The sequence below is a fragment of the Pongo abelii genome, chromosome 3, assembly GCF_028885655.2.
Source record: "Pongo abelii isolate AG06213 chromosome 3, NHGRI_mPonAbe1-v2.0_pri, whole genome shotgun sequence".
In the NCBI taxonomy this organism is placed as follows: domain Eukaryota; kingdom Metazoa; phylum Chordata; class Mammalia; order Primates; family Hominidae; genus Pongo; species Pongo abelii.
Genome location: NC_071988.2, coordinates 168,634,530 through 168,653,023, shown reverse-complemented (window position 1 = coordinate 168,653,023; position 18,494 = coordinate 168,634,530). Strand labels below are relative to the sequence as shown.

At 35.7% G+C, this 18,494-nt stretch overlaps 1 protein-coding gene across 8 annotated transcripts in view; it reads left to right on the top strand.

Annotated features, from left to right (window-relative positions):
• The window catches only part of TTC29 (tetratricopeptide repeat domain 29), a 250,874-nt gene that overhangs the window by 108,529 nt on the left and 123,851 nt on the right, over positions 1-18,494 (top strand). For all 8 annotated transcript variants that reach the window (XM_054554558.1, XM_002815193.4, XM_054554562.1 and 5 more), the window contains one exon: positions 6,821-6,912. In XM_054554558.1, the coding sequence (XP_054410533.1) occupies positions 6,821-6,912 (92 nt within the window). The remainder of the gene's footprint in view (positions 1-6,820; positions 6,913-18,494) is intronic.

The window sequence follows — 18,494 nt, the reverse complement described above, 5'->3', positions numbered from 1 at the left end:
AACTATCTGAAATTCATTTATTTATTTATTTCATTACAAATTGTCTTCCCGTTGCCCAAATACAATGTAGGCTGCAATGGGCCAGGGATTTTGTATTATGGGCTGCTGTATCCCTAGCACCTAGAACAAGGCTTTGCCCATAAAAGACACTCAGTATTTATGTAATGGATTAATGTTTTTGGACTAAATTTTTAGCCATTTATACAGACTTACAGCACTATATAATTTCAATGTCTGTAAGTCTTATTTCCTTACATAGTAAGGTCTTTAAGAGCAGAAATATAATTTTATATCTAGCAGGCACACCTAATGGAATATACTGGAAGAGTTCTTTGCATAATACATTGGTTCTGAAGGTTGGGCATTATGAAGAAAGTGATAACAAGGTGGAATGGAAATAGCTGCAGTTCCCTTTACCAGGATCACATCTGCTGCTGCACATTTCCCTCTTCCTTTTTTCATCTCTTCCACACTTATTGTGAAAAAGCCATGGAGCTTCTAGAAAACACAAAGGTACAGTAGACCAAAAAAAAAAAAAAAAAAAAAAAAAAAAGATAAAAACCAGTACCCACTTAAAAGATTAAGAGATCATAATATCAAAGGTTAGATTTCAAGACAAGGAAGCTGGCTTTTTATTTTATAACCCTTGTCCCCAAATTTTCCTGCCACACACTGTCTGAGTTATCTTACTGCACTTTATTAAACTGCATAAAATATAGTTTAGAAGAAATGATATGGGGCTGACAAACATTTTCTTTTTAAAACTGCAACTTCCTCTGCCAGAGTTAATGATGTTTGAGTCATTCACACCTATGTATAAGTATGAATTAATTTAGTCAACTCCTTTTTTTCTATCACTTAGCTGAGGAAATTGCCAGGGAAATACAAGTGCTCAAGTTAAAGGAGGTGCACCAAAGGGGTAGAGAAGAGATGCCAAAATATTGCAGAATTTTTCCCAAGGAAGAACTTTTACCCGAGGAAAAGAGAAAAAAAAAGATTTTCCTTTATCATTTTCTTTTTTCTTTTTTAAGGAGCAAACAAAAAACGAACTAGGAAAGAGTATCATGAGGCATCCTTGTATGATGGAATTTTTCTGTATCTTGATTGCAGTGGTGGCTACGTGAATATATTCATGTGATAAAATAGCATAAAACTTACACACACACACACACAAGTTCATGTAAAACTGGTGAAATCTGAATAAGGCCGGTGAAATTTATAAATTTTTATTGCTATATAATAGCTATACATATTTGGGGGTTACCTGTGACATTTGGATTCCTGTATAAAATGTATAATGCTCAAATCAAGGTTATTGAGATATATATCACCTCAAACATTTATCTTTGTGTTGGGAACATTACAAATCTTTTAGCTAGTTTTAGATATACAATAAATGATTATTAACTACAATTTCCTAGCTAGTTTGAAATATATAATTATTATCTATAATTTCTCTACTGCACTATCAAATACTAGCACTTATTTGGTTAGCACACAGTACTTATAAGGCCAGTGGGTATATATCAATGTCATTTCCCTGATTGTGATATTATACTATCATTATGAAAAAAGTCATCACTGGGATAAAATGGAGTGAAGGGTATATGGGATCACTCTGTATTATTTCCTACAACTCTATGTGACTCTACAGTGGTCTTTAAACTTTTTTAAAACAAATGAACTGGAACAGTGTTTTCTTATAAAGGCTGGCTGGACAGAGGGGTCAGGGGACAATTCCATCTAATTTGGAAAAGGTAGGCCTGAAGTGATAGTTCTCATAGTGATTTAAAATTTCACTTGTTAAAGTGAACATAAGGGCCAAGACTGGTAGAATTTTATGTTTTAATAGTTTCTAAAATAAAGGCATATAAGAGAGGAATTGCAGTGGGGTGAGAAACAGGAAAACAGAGGAAGTTAGAAAGGAGGATGAATACCAAATACAGTTGTTCCTTCAGGCGTGTTCCCAATCCTTCAAATACTGTATTTTCGATCTACATTTGGTTGAAAAAAATTCACATTAAGTAGACTCATGCAGTTCACACCTGTGTTGTTCAAGAGTCAACTGCAGTTCATTTTTGTCTGTCCAAGGTACTCTCCTAACTGGTAGTCCTAAGCATAGAAAGGAAAAAAGACAACTGGGTGCTTGAAATTATTAGACCTAATAATGTCTTCCTATGTGTCTCCTTAAAGGTGTCAAAGCTCAGGCACAAAATTTATTCTTATAAATTTTAAATTCTTATCTTCTGAAAAAGCAAGGATATTTTTCTACTTTCTCTAAGACAGATAGATATTCTAATTTTTTTTGACAGTTGACAATCTTTGACTTAAATCCAATATTCCCTTAGGCTATTGCATTAAAAATAAATTAATAATCCTTAAATTTCATTTTACAACAACACTTCTTCAAAGAATCTGTAGCATATCCCCAGCATTGTTCTTTTGTACACTCTCATTTTTTTTTCTGGTGAGTATTCTACTAGTTTTGTTTTTAGGTGACCAATAGCAATTATTTTATTTTAAGAACTTTAGATTTTATTTGAAAATGGTTTTACCAAGTACATCTATTTCATTTTGGTAAGAAGATAGTCTGTTTTCTCTGAAGTCACAGAAATTGTTTTCAAAGCTTCATCTTCATTACTCACTGAAATTATTGGAGCAATTGGATAGAGTGGCCATGTAGCACTCAATTCTTATTAGGTGTATGAACTGACTTTGCCAACTTTGGTAACTTTGGTATCATGTAGTTTGGTGTCCATTGAAACTTACATAGTAGCATGCTAAATTAATGTTCTCCTCTGTCTTTTGCCAAAGTTAAGTTAGTTCCCATGAACTTCAAAGATAGACAAATTCACTTATATTTTATATATTATATATATTTTCAATTCATCAAAATATTTGTACCTGGAGATCCTTTATGTTTGCCTATCTCTGATTTGCGATGCTAGATTTTAACCATCCTGATCCTGGCTCTGTTTCCAACATATTATCTGCCACAGGGATAGTCAATCAAGTGCAGTGCACCCTTTAGATTGCCACACTGTATTTTCTTATAATACTTGAAGTATTCTTTGTAAAAGTGGTTCCACTCTTTGTCTAGTGATTCAAGTTGATCAATATTTATTAATTTGTAGGTTATACCTTACCTGCTTTAAGCAGATCAAGTTGCCTACTATAAATCAGTATAAAACATCTGTATCTTTTTTAAAAACTTTTAAGTTCAGCGGTACATGTGCAGGATTGTTGTATAGGTAGACTTGTGTCACAGGGCTTTATTTTACAGATTATTTCATCACCTGGGTACTAAACCTAGTACCCAACAGTTATCTTTTCTGGTCTTCTTCCTCCTCCCACCCTCCATTCTCAAGCAGGTCCCCAGTGTCTGTTGTTCCCTTCTTTGTTTCCATGAGTTCCCATCATTTAGCTTCCACTTATAAGTGAGAACATGCAGTATTTGGTTTCCTGTTTCTGTGCTAGTTTACTAAGGATAATGGCCTCAAGCTGCATCCATGTTGCTGCAAGGGACATGATCTCATTCTTTCTTATGGCTGCATAGTATTCCATGGTGTATATGTACCACATTTTCTTTATCCAGTGAGCATTGATGTGCATTTAGATCGATTCCATGTCTTGGCTATTGTGAATAGTGCTGCAATGAACATTTGCATGCATGTGTCTTTATGGTAGAACAATTTATATTCCTCTGGGTATACACCTAGTAATGGGATTGCTGGGTTGAATGGTAGTTCTGTTTCTAGCCCTTTGAGGAATCGCCACACTGTTTTCCACGATGGTTGAACTAATTTACACTCCCACCAACAGTGTATAAGCATTCTCTTTTCTCCACAACCTTTGCCAGCATATGTTGTTGTTTGACTTTGATAATAGCCATCCCGACTCATAAGAGATGGTATCTCATTGTGGTTCTGATTTGCATTTCTCTAATGATCACTGATATTGAGCTTTTTTCCATATGTTTGTTGGCAACATGCATGTCATCTTTTTAAGTGCCTGTTCACCTCCTTTGCCCACTTTTTAATAGGGTTAAGTTCTTCTTGTAAATTAAAACATCTGTATCTTCTACAGAATTTGTAGTATCATGTTATTTTTCCACTCATTTTAATGCTTTTTTATTTTAATGAAGACCCTCCTACTCTCTTTAGTTTGAACTACACAATTCACCAATGCACTGGGTTTTGTCTAGTAATCTCTTCATGATTTCACCTATATGCACTCCTCTCTCCTACTGCAGCTCATGTTGCTGAGGATCAGAGGGTGTGTCTTTGATTTAGAGCAGCTCCTTTGCAAGACCCTCATGTGGATTTCATGTGATTGACATTTTCCCTACTTGGTCAATAATGAACTATACTCGTCCTACTGCCTATATATTTCCTGTTTTTCTGTAAACTGTTTAAGGAAATACCCACACTCTCTCAAACCACAAAAAAGATCAGTTGTCTTTACTTTGAGGAGGGACACTCCTACCAGGAGCTGTTCACTGGCAGCTAATTAACAGGTTCCCAAATAATTCTTGTCCTAATATCTACATAGCACTTTATATTATCTCACAGCATTACAACCACTCTCAGAAGTAGATTTTCTTTTTTACTATGAGGAAATTCAACTTAAAGAGATTTCCTGACCCAAATGTGTTGGGTATGGAAGGCTAGGACATGAATCCAAGGTGTTCTTATTCTAAGGTTAGTGTTCATTTCAGCAGGCCGCATCTGTCTCCAGTGGGAAGCTACTATGGAATCAAGAGCAAGGCCAAAGCTGTTTTTTGCCCCTCTGCTCCCAGGAATTATGGCACAGTGGTGTTGGATAGGAGCCATCAACACTGAAGTATCTACCCATAATGTGTTGGGAACCTACCCTTCTATCCATGGGTTGAAGAGCCACACCTCACAGATAAAACTGGGCACCTCTGATTGTTGCCATGTGCTTCAGAGCCCATGGAGATCAGGGTCGTGAGAGAGTGTTGCAGTATAAGCACAGCTTTAGTCCTGGAGAAACCTGTCTTCAGTCATTGTTAATTCACACAGTTGTATCAGTCCAAAGTCTGGAGCACTGAACTGTAAATGCCTTGAGGGTTACAGGCATATTCTCATCTACTTAAGATCCTGTGGTCTAACGTAGTGCCTGAGACACAATAGCGGTATTTGCTGAAAAAAAACAAATGAACTATTTTGGCAGAAAATATAATTATATTCAATCTTTACTTTAAATTTCTAGAATGTCATATAAATTATATGGACCTTAAAAAGACACCAGAAAATCTTTTCCTAAATATTTTGATATTAGGATTCCAAAAGATCTCTTATAAATTCACAAAATTCAGAGGTACTGCCCTTTAACTCAGAAAGGTCCATGTCAATTCATATCAGATTAGATCTAAGTGCTACTTGTTATGTAAGATGGTGAAAAGAATATTCTCAGGTTTACACAAGGGTTATTAAAAGACTTAAAAATGTTGGTGTGCTGCACCCATTAACTCGTCATTTAACATTAGGTAAAGTATAATAATAAAAAAAGAGACTTAAAAATGAAAATCAAAGGTAATAATAATGTATATTTCAAAATTGTTAAAAGAATACATTTTTAACATTCTCACCACATTAACAAATGGTAATTTGGTGAAGTGATAGATATGTTATTATTTATTAATTAAGAATAAATACATTTTTAAAGTACAAAATACCCCACAATTTTTAACTTTGTGGTTTTAGCAGGAATTAAAACTCTGGGTCAGTATATAGCCATAAGTTTTAACAACAGCATTATGTCAAGCAGTCATTTGCAAACCACATGAAACTCAAATTTTATGAAGTGTCGCAATAGCCTCATTGAAATTATTTCCCAAATATTGACACTAAGAAAGCAAATAAAATATCAACCCTGCCGCTCAGACTTAAACCTTCTAGGCTGCCTGATTCAGGCAGTAGCAGACAAGGTGTTTTTATGTCGTCCCTCACATTGACTGTGTCTTCCAAATGCCGTCAAATGACTTTTGCTAATTCTTTCTTAGAAAATGTGCAAAAAGGATTTCCATAGAGGTCTTTGGAGATTTCCTGTGTCCTCATGTGTGTAATAGGTTAGGCCAAGTAATAATGAAGGAAAAAGGAAGAATGGGGATTCTGTTTTATGTATTTTTCTCCTTCTGGCCATTGAAAGAGGGAAAAATGGAAAAGGGAAAATTATACCATACAGATGATGTCAGTGTTAAATTAAATTAAGATCACATGTTTGGCTGTGGCAGCTTGTAATCTTTTGATTATTGAAGAGATTGTTGGTAATGAAATACATTTGTAAGAAATATTTTTAGTGTAAACTGTATACATGCACAAACTGTGAGCTATGCATCTAATAAAATGATAGATTTAGAAATTGCCTGGCACCTAAATTCATGCTTTTCAAATAGCTATTTATAGAAAGAAAAGTGATATTTAAGCTATCATAGTAGAATATTATAATCTGCCTTATATTACCTTAGATAATAGCCCCGTATTTTAAAATAATGTAAAAACCATTACATTATTTATTCACACCTAAGTTATATAAATTGGAAGATTTGGGCAATTATGCAAGAAAAGAATTATTTTTTTCCAAAAGTAAGGCCTCACTCTCATGGCTTAAAGAGATTGCCACAAAACAAGTTATACTATAGATAAAAATAAACCAAACCAACATGAATTTTTAATCAACAAAATTTTTTATAGAGACATTAAAAACAACTATTAATTTTAATTTTTTCTGTTATGAAATGAAAAATCAGTGTATCTGGCTGTGCTATGTGTTCAATATGTATTTCTCTTCCTGATAGGTCCTTGACACTTACTGTAAAATCTCCACAGACCTGGATGATGATCTCAGTCTGGGGAGAGGCTATGAAGCCGTAGCCAAGGTCCTGCAGAGGTAAGTTAGCACATCCTCGTCTTGCTGTCACTGTGAATTCACTCGACTGTGAAAGGCTTAAATTGTTTGAGGTCTGTCGCTTTCCATTACTGCCTGCTTAAATTTTAAGCAGTGCCCTTCTTAAGTGACCCTTTCATCGTAAGTTATTTTAAACCAGTTTGGTAGTTTAAAATACACATCTAAACTCTTCTTTGTCTGTGCCTCCTTCGTATTATTTTCTTTTTGGTTTTCTGTAAGTTTAGTGATGACCTTGAATAAAAGAGAAAAAAATCGGGTCACATCTCACAAGTTAAGAAAGCAGAGAGCACAGAAATATGTAGTACGCTTCAGTGGCTGTGGCTCACCATAACCTTTCCAGATCTCTTCTTTGAGGAAAGTTTCCATTTGTGCTTCAGTCATGCTTTTCCATTAAGACATCTCTCCTTTGAGCACATCTAGATAAACAATTGGGGTTAAAACCAATATTCCCAATATTTCATTTGAAACAGAAAATTTTAGATGTATGAACAACTTCTGATACCTGTTTTTCCATGGAAGATGTATCATTCACCCTTCAGTCATTATCTTGCAATCATTGTTTACTCCATTTGATTGTTATAGAGTAGCATTATGACTGAAGAAATAATAACAATAAGAAAAGTTATCAGTTAAGGCCTTGGTTTTTACTATGTTATCTTATATCCAAGATATAGCTTTTTAATAATAGTAATGTGGGTTGCAGTAACTGTAGTAATATAGATTGTGTTAAGTTCTAATTTCTTCCCATTTGTATTTCAGTTGTAAACACATACAAGGAGGTGTTTTAAAAGTAAAATTGTTATTTGAAAGGCATTTGAAACATTAAAAAGTACCTAGTGAGGTAAAATAGGAATCATTATATAAGTACCATTACTAATATAATAATCATAGTTTAAAATATCAGTACCAATGAAATTAAAGATATCCTACAAAATAAATAAAATGCAGTCATCACTGGATAAATGGTTTAGGAACACAAACACATTTAGAAGGAGAGGCCAGGCACGGTGGCTCACACCTGTAATCCCAGCACTTTGGGAGGCCGAGGTGAGCAGATCACCTGAGGTCAGGAGTTTGAGACCAGCCTGGCCAACATGGTGAAACCCCCTCTCTACTAAAAATACCACACACATACACACGCAAAATTAGTTGGCTGTGGAGGAGGGCTCCTGTAATCCCAGCTACTCGGGAGGCTGAGGCAGGAGAATCACTTGAACCTGGGAGGTGGCGGTTGCAGTGAGCCGAGATTGCACTCCAGCCAGGGCATCAAGAGCGAAACTCTGTCTCAAAAAAAAAAAAAAGGAAAAGAAGGAGAGTATGGGTGTTTACCCAAGAAAGACAGAGCCAGTCATGGATAAGGCAAGCAGCCTGTGAGTGTTGTGATACTTCTAAATAAAGATTGGTAACTAGTCCATGGAAGACCAACTCAGCTATTTTTTAAAACTTTTACTTCCAGACAACAACCCAGAAGATGCAGATGTTGAATACAAAGAAAAGACTGATAAGAATTCAATTTATGTCTATTTGGAACTAACCAACTCTGTTGATTGTACATTTTGATTATGAAATTACTTGACTCTGCTGTTATCACTGCCCAAAAATCAGCAGAAAAGGATTGGATTCTTTGCTTTGCTTTGTAGTAGCATATAAATGTGTCCCCTAACATGTTTATAAAATAATTTTTACAAAATGACATTTCCATTGTGTTCCAGCATAACTAGAGAGATAAGCTGGGTGTGGTGGTGGGTGCCTGTAATCTCAGTTACTTGGGAGGCTGAGATGGAAAGATCCCTGGAGCCCAGGAGTTTGATTCCAACCTGGGCAACATAGCAAGACCTCGTCGCAAAAAAGTAATTAATTAATAAAGAGATAAAACTTCAAGGGGAAAATTTATTTATAAACATCTACTAAGTGCTTACAAGGTCACTGGACAAATATTGAAATGTCCCTTTGGTTACTGATGGTCTTTATAGTTATTTTTGAAACTTCCAGAGACATGAGCCTGTCTTCAAATAATTCTCACCTCTTAGCCTTGCTTCTTATCTGGAATATTTTAGCATCCTTCCCAGGATTTGAATTCCTGGTCGGTTCAGTCAAGGCTAAGTGAAGAGTTGAACAATTATCTGGTGAATTTTGGCACTACCAGGCAATCTGATGTTTTAATTTGCCTATTTAAGTATCATTTGGAGCTTGGGAGTGGGATGGGATACAGCTATATTTGATATATCATGAAGTTGAATTTGTTTTCGGTAGGACTGGGGACCATTCTGTTCCAACACTCTCAGCAGCCTGCCAATGTGCCTTAGGGCAAACATTTAAAGGAGCGAGAAGATTTATCCCCATTTTACTTTTATGCCAAGTAAACTAATTACTTTTATAAGAATTTCTGGCCAGGCACAATGGCTCACACTTGTAATCCCAGCACTTTGGGAGGCCAAAGTGGGAGGATCACTTGAGTGCAGGAGTTTGAGACCAGACTGGGCCACAGAGTGATACCCTATCTCTATTTTTTAAAAATTAATTAAAAAAAGAATTCCCATCTACTAAAGTACAGTAAAGCTACCAGTGATTTCATGGTAGACATGGATTCTTAATTTTATAATGTTATACAATGCCACAATGCACAAGACAGTGCAGGGGATGCTTATTCTGAGGTCATAGTGAAAAAGTGTCCCAAGGCTACAACCAGGTTTCCAATCCAAATCTGTGATTTTGCAGCATTGTTTCTGGTTATAGAGGCGCGCTCAGGGGAGTGCAAGCCTCCACATATTATTTCAACATCTGTGCAAAATAATTCAAAAGAGTGATCTACTAGCAGGCAGATGTTTCCAAACCTAAAATTCTATAAGATAGACAACAGCATCCTGAATAGCGCAAAGCATTATTAAATCAAGTCCACTCATAGTATAAATGCATTGATGTAAATGCTGTGATCATTTTTAGAACATTTTGCTTGAAAGGCTTCGTATCCTTCAGTAAACATGCATGTGCACACATACACACATGCACATACCCACACACATAAACACAAACACACACATGTACCAGCCCTTTCATAGCCCTAAATTGTCCTCCTTCTCAGGTTAGTAGCAACATGCAAGAAATAGACTACAGCCCAAATAGAGGAAATTATGGTGGTGGCAGCTGAGAAATAAATCAAGTTGCATATGAAGCTTAGCATCACCTCTAAATCTCTTTTTCCTAACCTGTGCAATTGCACAAGTTTCACTAATGGTAGCCCTATCTCTATAAACATATTTTATATCTTTAAAGGAAATGGAAGAGGATAGCCATGTCTAGGATAAGTGTGTGTCTAAGGCCATCAGCTGAGCATGCATGAACAGTGAATAAGATCTAAGGCTGGAAGCTTCTAAAATGGTTATAAGAATTTATACTAAGCCCTCAATTGAAAAACACACCACAATCCCTCAAGACTGAGGATTTGGTAATACAGAGTTGCCTGTCTGGTGATATTATTAATAGATACAGACTTGGTGTTAGAGTTACTGGGGAAGGTGTTAATAAGTGAACAAGTTTTGTTATTTTTGCCATTGATCTGAATAATATTAATTGCATAAGACTTTAAGCAGCATAGCAGAAAATAAGCATTTATAATGTCATTCTTCCCCTACTTGGAATAATAGTGAAGAAAAGAGTTGTTGTTCTAAAATACTAACAATTGCTTTGTGAAACTACAATAAAAGCTAGAATTATGGTCTATAAAACAAAGAGAAAGTCAGTTGAGAAATTACAAGTAAATATTATTATTATACAGACAGTTTAAGTAAATACAGAGAGGGAAAATCCCTATATTTTCCTTATGGCATTTCTTTTTTTGCCTCATTTACTGAAGTAGTTCATTTACAGAAATGCCACAACTTTCCAAAATACTCAGATTATTTAAAAGAATACAGAGAAAAAAATTCACAAAAATATGTTTAATACATATTGGTCACAATTAACCCATCTCTGGGTTTATTCCATACCAACTGTAAATTTTCTTGCAAACTCGAGTTAAACTATTTCCTAGAAAACTTTCCACAATGGAGATCTTTAAATCAATCAGTACAAAGTTTCAAGTGTGAAAATTACCTTTCTGTTATAGCTGAAAATTAATTTTTTCTTGCTTGAGAGAAATGACACGCCCTAGTAATTTTCATATATTCTTTAAAAGGGAACATCCAGGCTTTGATGTGAAATTTCCTAAAAATGACCAAAAAAAAATACATCAAAACATATCTATTAATTCATGAAATTAAGAACAGCTTTTTGCATTTTCTCCTGTCACTGATCCCATTTGCCTTATTACTTTCATCTGTGGCCCACAAACTTGGTGGCACAATCAACAAACCCCTTAGTGGCTGTTTCATCTCTGCTCTATTTGATTTCTTCTCTCTGAGTAAATGATTAAGTTTTCATGCATTGGTTCAACCAAAATCTATGTTCACTCAACCACATCCTTTATTGATTACTTCTACTGCAAACAGTAGGCCAAGTGTGATATACATAATTGGACAGTTGTCAAGGGATGTGGGTGTTAACGGTCCTGTTTTCCCAGTTGGAAACTGGAATCACCTTGATACACAAATATTCTGCACTGTTTCATTCTCATTCTTTGGACCGAGGAGTCCTGTTCCTCCGAATATATGTTTTTAACTCTCTAAGGTCTGGTTGAATGAATTTAATGATTATACCATATAATATGCTGTTCAAGTTGCACCTGTGCACTGCATATAGCAAACTGGAATTAATATTTATCTAACATTTTAACCTTGTCCTTTAACTTATACAAATAAGCTGTACCCTTTCTGTAAGAAAATATTTGATGTTTTCCCCTTCCATAAAAAGAATGGCTTCTAAATCTGTTGCTTACTTTTAAATTTGGAAAACCTTTAACCAGCATATAATGTTAATATTTCAGATGTTGCATTAACAACTTTGCTGGCTGTAGACCTATACATTCATTGAGTAAAGCAAATGACTTACAATAATAAGACTGTTTTCTCTAGCATTATTTGTTAGAGCAAGTTCCAGATAATTTTGTATGTTTTGGGGATCTGTTGCTCCTTTGGAAGAAAAATGACATGAATTACCCAGCAATAGTTTTATTTATACTATTTTGTGTTTCTCACACTCTAAACTTAGTTTTTTTTGCTTGTTTCTTTGTTTGTATGTATCTTGATTTAACAATCCTCAGCAGGCCAAATCTAATTCAAAATGTACTTTCTTCAAAAATATATTGGTTTTTAGAAACATGAACATAAATAAGCTTCAGTGAGTCCATCTTAGCTAAATAATTAATAATAATAATTTTCCCTAAGGTTTTGAAGTGATATTCAGAGAAATCATCATTTTTCCCCCATCAATTTTTTCTTGAATAGTATAGCCTAGGAAAGAGTGTGAAAAATTAACAATTTGATAGAACATTTTTAGCCCTAGAAATCCACAAGTTCGCTTAAAATTCTAAATAATGTATTTTCTTTATTAATATTTTATACTCAAGCTCTCTCAATAACTTTTAGTTTCACAAAACAAATATTTAAATTAAAATAATCGGTGAACCTCTCATCATATTTTACTCTATGCCTGCATTTGAAAATTTCCTCCAATAATTCATGATTTTTCTGGAGAATTGACCTATGCCTATATGTGGAAGATTGGTCATAATTTTAGTATGAAAAAGTGAGGACAGAATTATAAAAAGTAGTATTCACAGCTGCGGTATCATAAAATTTCATCCTATTTCTGATATGTAGGAGACTCTTTTACCAATAAGAGGAAAAAATGTATTTGATAGTACCTGATACCCAAGTAAACAAAAAATGTTAGCTCTTTGATTTTGCCCTTAGAAAATAGACACAAGGACTTTATGTGACTGATTTGCAGAGCATACATTAAAATCAGAGTTTTTAATTCATCACATGATGAATGTTTTCAGGAAGGATTGCTTAGCTAAATTGAATTTGCCTCTTGGCTTGTGGTAGACAATGTCAAGTAGAGAGCTGTGAATGTGATAGTTGTTTATTTCACTGAGAGATAATAATAACACTAGTGCCATTTATTGAATCCCTACTACATGCCAAGCTATACATTCACACAATTTTTAATCCCACAGCAACTTGTGGCCATTTTTGAAATGAAGAAACAAAAGATTTCTTCAGTTTCATAACTTTAGTATGATCAAAGTTGTTAATATAAGAGGCTGAGCTGAGATTCAAACCTATATCTTTCTAAATTCCACCATAACTCATTTTGACTTTAAAGTAATCTAACTTATTTTTAAAAACATATCACTGTTTACCTGTGAAAATGAATGTTTTCCAAACCTTGGGAGGTTATGCAAGGAGATAACCCTAATCCTACCAATACTTGTTTATAATAAACTTCTTTGAAAATACCTTCTGGGGCATATAGAAATGCTACCGTGGGGGCAGGGCCAAGATGGCCTACTAGAAGCTGGGGCTCCCATCAAAATAAACTATAATAAGTGTGTGAATCCTTCACCAGCAACCAAGGTATCCAGATTCTGTCATCAAAATTGACTAGAAGTCAGGCAGGACCTACGGAGAGAGGGAAGAGCAGTGTGGTGTGGTGGCCCACCTGAGAGCCACACGGGGAAGGGGAGCCCCCTCTCTCCAGCCAAGGGATGTGGGCACAGACATGGATGAAGGATCAAATGGATGAAGTGGCAGAAGTAGGCTACAGAAGATGGATAATAAAAAACTACGATGAGCTAAAGGAGCATGTTCTAACCCAATGCAAACAAGCTAAGAACCTTGATAAAAGGTTAGAGGAATTCCTAACTAGAATAACCAGTTTAGAGAGGAACATAAACGACCTTACGGAGCTGAAAAACACAGCACGAGAACTTCATGAAGCATATACAAGTATCAACAGCCGAATCAGCCAAGCAGAAGAAAGGATATCAGAGTTGGAAGGCCACCTTACTGAAATAAGACATGCAGACAAGAATAGAGAAAAAAGAATGAAATGGAATGAACAAAGCCTCCAAGAAATATGGGACTTCATAAAAAGACCGAACCTACAATTGATTGGAGTACCAGAGGAGATGAGGAGAATGGAAACAAGCTGGAAAATACACTTCAGGATATTATCCAGGAGAATTTTCCCAACCTAGCAAGATAGGCCAACATGCAAATTCAGGAAATACAGAGAACACCATTAAGATACTCCATGAGAAGATCAACCCCAAGAAACATGATCATCAGATTCTCCAAGGTCAAAATGAAGGAAAAACTGTTAAGGGCAGCCAGAAAGAAAGGCCAGGTCACCTACAAAGGGAAGCCCATCAGACTAACAGCAGACATCTCAGCAGAAACTCTACAAGCCAGAAGAGATTGGGGGCCAATATTCAACATTCTTAAGGAAAAGAATTTTCAATCCAGAATTTCATATCCAGCCAAATTAAGCTTCATAAGTGAATGAGAAATATAATCCTTTCCAGACAAGCAAATGCTGAAGGGATTTTGTTACCACCAGACCTTCCCTGGTGCTTCCCTGAAAGAAGCACTAAATATGGAAAGGAAAAACTGGTACCAGCCACTGCAAAGACACACTAAAATATAAAGACCAATGACACTATGAAGAAACTGCATTAACTAGTGTGCAAAATAACCACATAGCATTATGATGACAGGATCAAATTCACACATAACAACACTAACCTTAAATGTAAGTGGGCCAAATGCTCCAATTAAAAGACACAGATTGGCAAATTGGATAAGGAGTCAAGAACCACTGGTGTGCTGTATTCAAGAGACCCATCTTACCTGCAGAGACACACACAGGCTCAAAATAAAGGGATGAAGAAAAATTTACCAAGCACATGGAAATCAAAAAAAAAAAAAAAAAAAAAAAGCAGGGGTTGCAATCCTAGTCTCTGACAAAACAGACTTTAAACCAACAATGATACAAAAAGACAAAGAAGGGCATTACATAATGGTAAAGGGAACAATTCAACAAGAAGGACTAATTATTCTAAATATATATACACCCAATGCAGGAGCACCAAGATTCATAAAACAAGTTCTTAGAGACCTAGAAAGAGACTTAGTCTCCCACACAATAATAGTAGGAGACTTTAACAACCCACTGTCAGTATTAGGCAGATTAACAAGACAGAAAATTAACAAGAATATTCAGGACTTGAACTCAGCTCTGGATCAAGTGGACCTAGTAGACAGCTACAGAACTCTCTACCCCAAATCAACAGAACATACATTCTTCTCAGTGCCACATGCCACTTATTCTAAAATTGACCACATAAGTGGAAGTAAAACACTCCTCAGCAAATGCAAAAGAACTGAAATCATAACAAACAGTTTCTCAGATCACAGTGCAATCAAATTAGAATTCAGGATTAAGAAACTCACTCAAAACTGCAAAATTATGTGGAAATTGAACACCTTGCTCCTGAATGACTATTGGATAAATAACAAAATTAGGATGGAAATTAAGTAGTTCTTTGAAACCAATGAGAGCAAAGAGACAACGTAACAGAAACTCTAAGACACAGCTAAAGCAGTGTTAAGAGGGCAATTTATAGAACTAAATGCCCACAGGAGAAAGCAGGAAAGATCTAAAATAGACACCCTAACCTCACAATTAAAAGAGTTTGAGAGGCAAGAGCAAACTAATCCAAAAGCTAGCAGAAGACAAGAAATAACTAACATCACAGAAGAATTGAGGGAGATAGAAACATGAAAAACCCTCCAAAAAATCAATAAATCCAGGAGCTGGTTTTATGAAAAAATTAACAAAATAGATAAGCTGCTAGCAAGACTAATATAGAAGAAGAGAGAGAGGAATCAAATAGACACAATAAAAAATGATAAAGGGGATATCACCACTGACTCCACAGAAATACAAACTACTAACAGAGAATACGGTAAACAACTGTACACAAATAAACTAGAAAATCTAGAAGAAATGGATAAATTCCTGGATGCATACACCTTACCAAGACTAAATCAGGAAGAAGTTGGATCCCTGAATAGACCAATAACAAGCTCTGAAATTGCGGCAGTAATTAATAGCCTAACAACCAAAAAAGCCCAGGACCAGACAAATTCACAGCTGAATTCTGCCAGATACACAAAGAGGAGCTGATGCTATTCCTTCTGGAACTATTCCAAACAATTGAAAAGGAGGGAATTTCCTCTAACTCATTTTATGAAGCCAGCATCATCCTGATACCAAAATCAGGAAAAGACACACACACAAAAAAGAAAATTTCAGGCCAATATCCCTGATGAACATCAATGTGAAAATTCTCAATAAAATACTGGTAGACTGATTCCAGCAGCACATTAAAAACTTATCCACCACGATCAAGTCAGCTTCATCCCTGGGATGCAAGGCTGGTTCAACATAAGCAAATCAATAAATGTGACCCATCACTTGAACAGAGCCAATGACAAAAACAACAGGATTACCTCAATAGATGCAGAAAAGGCCTTCAATAAAATACAACATCCCTTCATGTTAAAAACTCTCAATAAACTGGATATTGATGGAACATCTCTCAAAATAATAAGAACTATTTATGACAAACCCACAGCCAATATCATATTGAATGGGTAAAACCTGAAAGCATTTCCTTTGAAAACCGGCACAAGAGAAGGATACCTTCTTTCACCACTTCTATTCAACATAGTATTGGACGTTCTGGCCAGGGCAATCAGGCAAGAGAAAGAAATAAAGGGTATTCAAACAGGAAGAGAGGAAGTGAAATTGTCTCTGTTTGCAGATGACATGATTGTATATTTAGAAAATCCCATTGTCTCAGCCCAAAATCTCCTTAAGCTGAGAAGCAACTTCAGCAAAGTCTCAGGATACAAAATCGATGTGCAAAAATCACAAGCATTCCTTTACACCAACAGTAGGCAAGCAGAGAGCCAAATCATGAATGAACTCCCATTCACAATTGCTACAAAGAAAATAAAATACCTAGGAATGCAGCTAACAAGAGATGTGAAGGACCTCTTCAAGGAGCACTACAAACCACTACTGAAGGAAATAAGAGAGAAAACAAACAAATGGAGAAACATTCCATCCCCATGGATAGGAAGAATCAGTATCATGAAAATGGCCATACTGCTCAAAGTAATTTATAGATTCAATGCTATTCCCATCAAACTACCATTGACATTCTTCACAGAATTAGAGAAAACTATTTTAAATTTCATGTGGAATCAAAGAAGACCCCGTATAGCCAAGACAATCTTAAGCAAAAAACAAAGCTGGAAGCATCATGCTACCTGACTTCAAACTATACTACAAGGCTACAGTAACCAAAACAGCATGGTACTGGTACCAAAACAGACATATAGACCAGTGGATCAGAACAGAGACGTCAGAAATAACACCACACTTCTACAACCATCTGGTCTTCAACAAGCCTGACAAAAACAATCAATGGGGAAAGGATCCTATTCAGTAAATGGTGCTGGGAAAACTGGCTAGCCATATGCAGAAAACTGAAACTGGACCCTTTCCTTACACCTTATAGAAAAACTAACTCAAGATGAATTAAAGACTTAAATGTAAAACCCCAAACCATAAAAACCCTAGAAGTAAACCTAGGCAATACCATTCAGGGCATAGGCACAGGAAATGACGTCATGACAAAAACACCAAAAACAATTGCAACAAAAACAAAAATTGACAAATGGGATCTAATTAAACTAAAGAGCTTCTGCATAGCAAAAGAAACTATCATCAGAGTGAACAGGCAACATACAGAATGGGAGAACACTTTTGCAATCCACCCATCTGACAAAGGTGTAATATCCAGAATATTCAAGGAACTTAAATATATTTACAAGAAAAAAACAACCCCATCAAACAGTGGAAAAAGGATATGAACAGACACTTCTCAAAAGAAGACATTTACGCAGCCAACAAACATGAAAAAAAGCTCGACATCACTGATCTTCAGAGAAATGCAAATCAAAACCACAATGAGATACCATCTCATGCCATTCAGAATGGCAATTATTAAAAAGTCAGTAAACAATAGATTCTGGTGAGGCTGTGGAGAAATAGGAACACTTTTACACTGTTGGTGAAAGTTAAATTAGTTCAACCAATGTGGAAGACAGAATGGTGATTCCTCAAAGATCTAGAAGCAGCAATATCATTTGACCCAGCAATCCCATTACTGGATATATACCAAAGGATCCTACAGAAAATGATTCAGTAAACCTACATCATTCTACTATAAAGACGCGTGCACACGTATGTTTATTGCAGCACTATTTACAATAACAAAGACATGGAACTAACCCAAATGCCCATCAATGATAGACTGGATAAAGAAAATGTGGTACATATACACCATGGAACACTATGCAGCCATTGAAAGGAATGAGATCATGTGCTTTGTGGGGACACGGATGAAGCTGGAAGCCACCATCCTCAGCAAATTAACACAGGAACAGAAAACCAAACACCGCATGTTCTCACTCATAAGTGGGAGTTGAACACTAAGAACACAAAGACACAGAAAGGAGAACAACACACACCAGGGCCTGTTGAAGGGT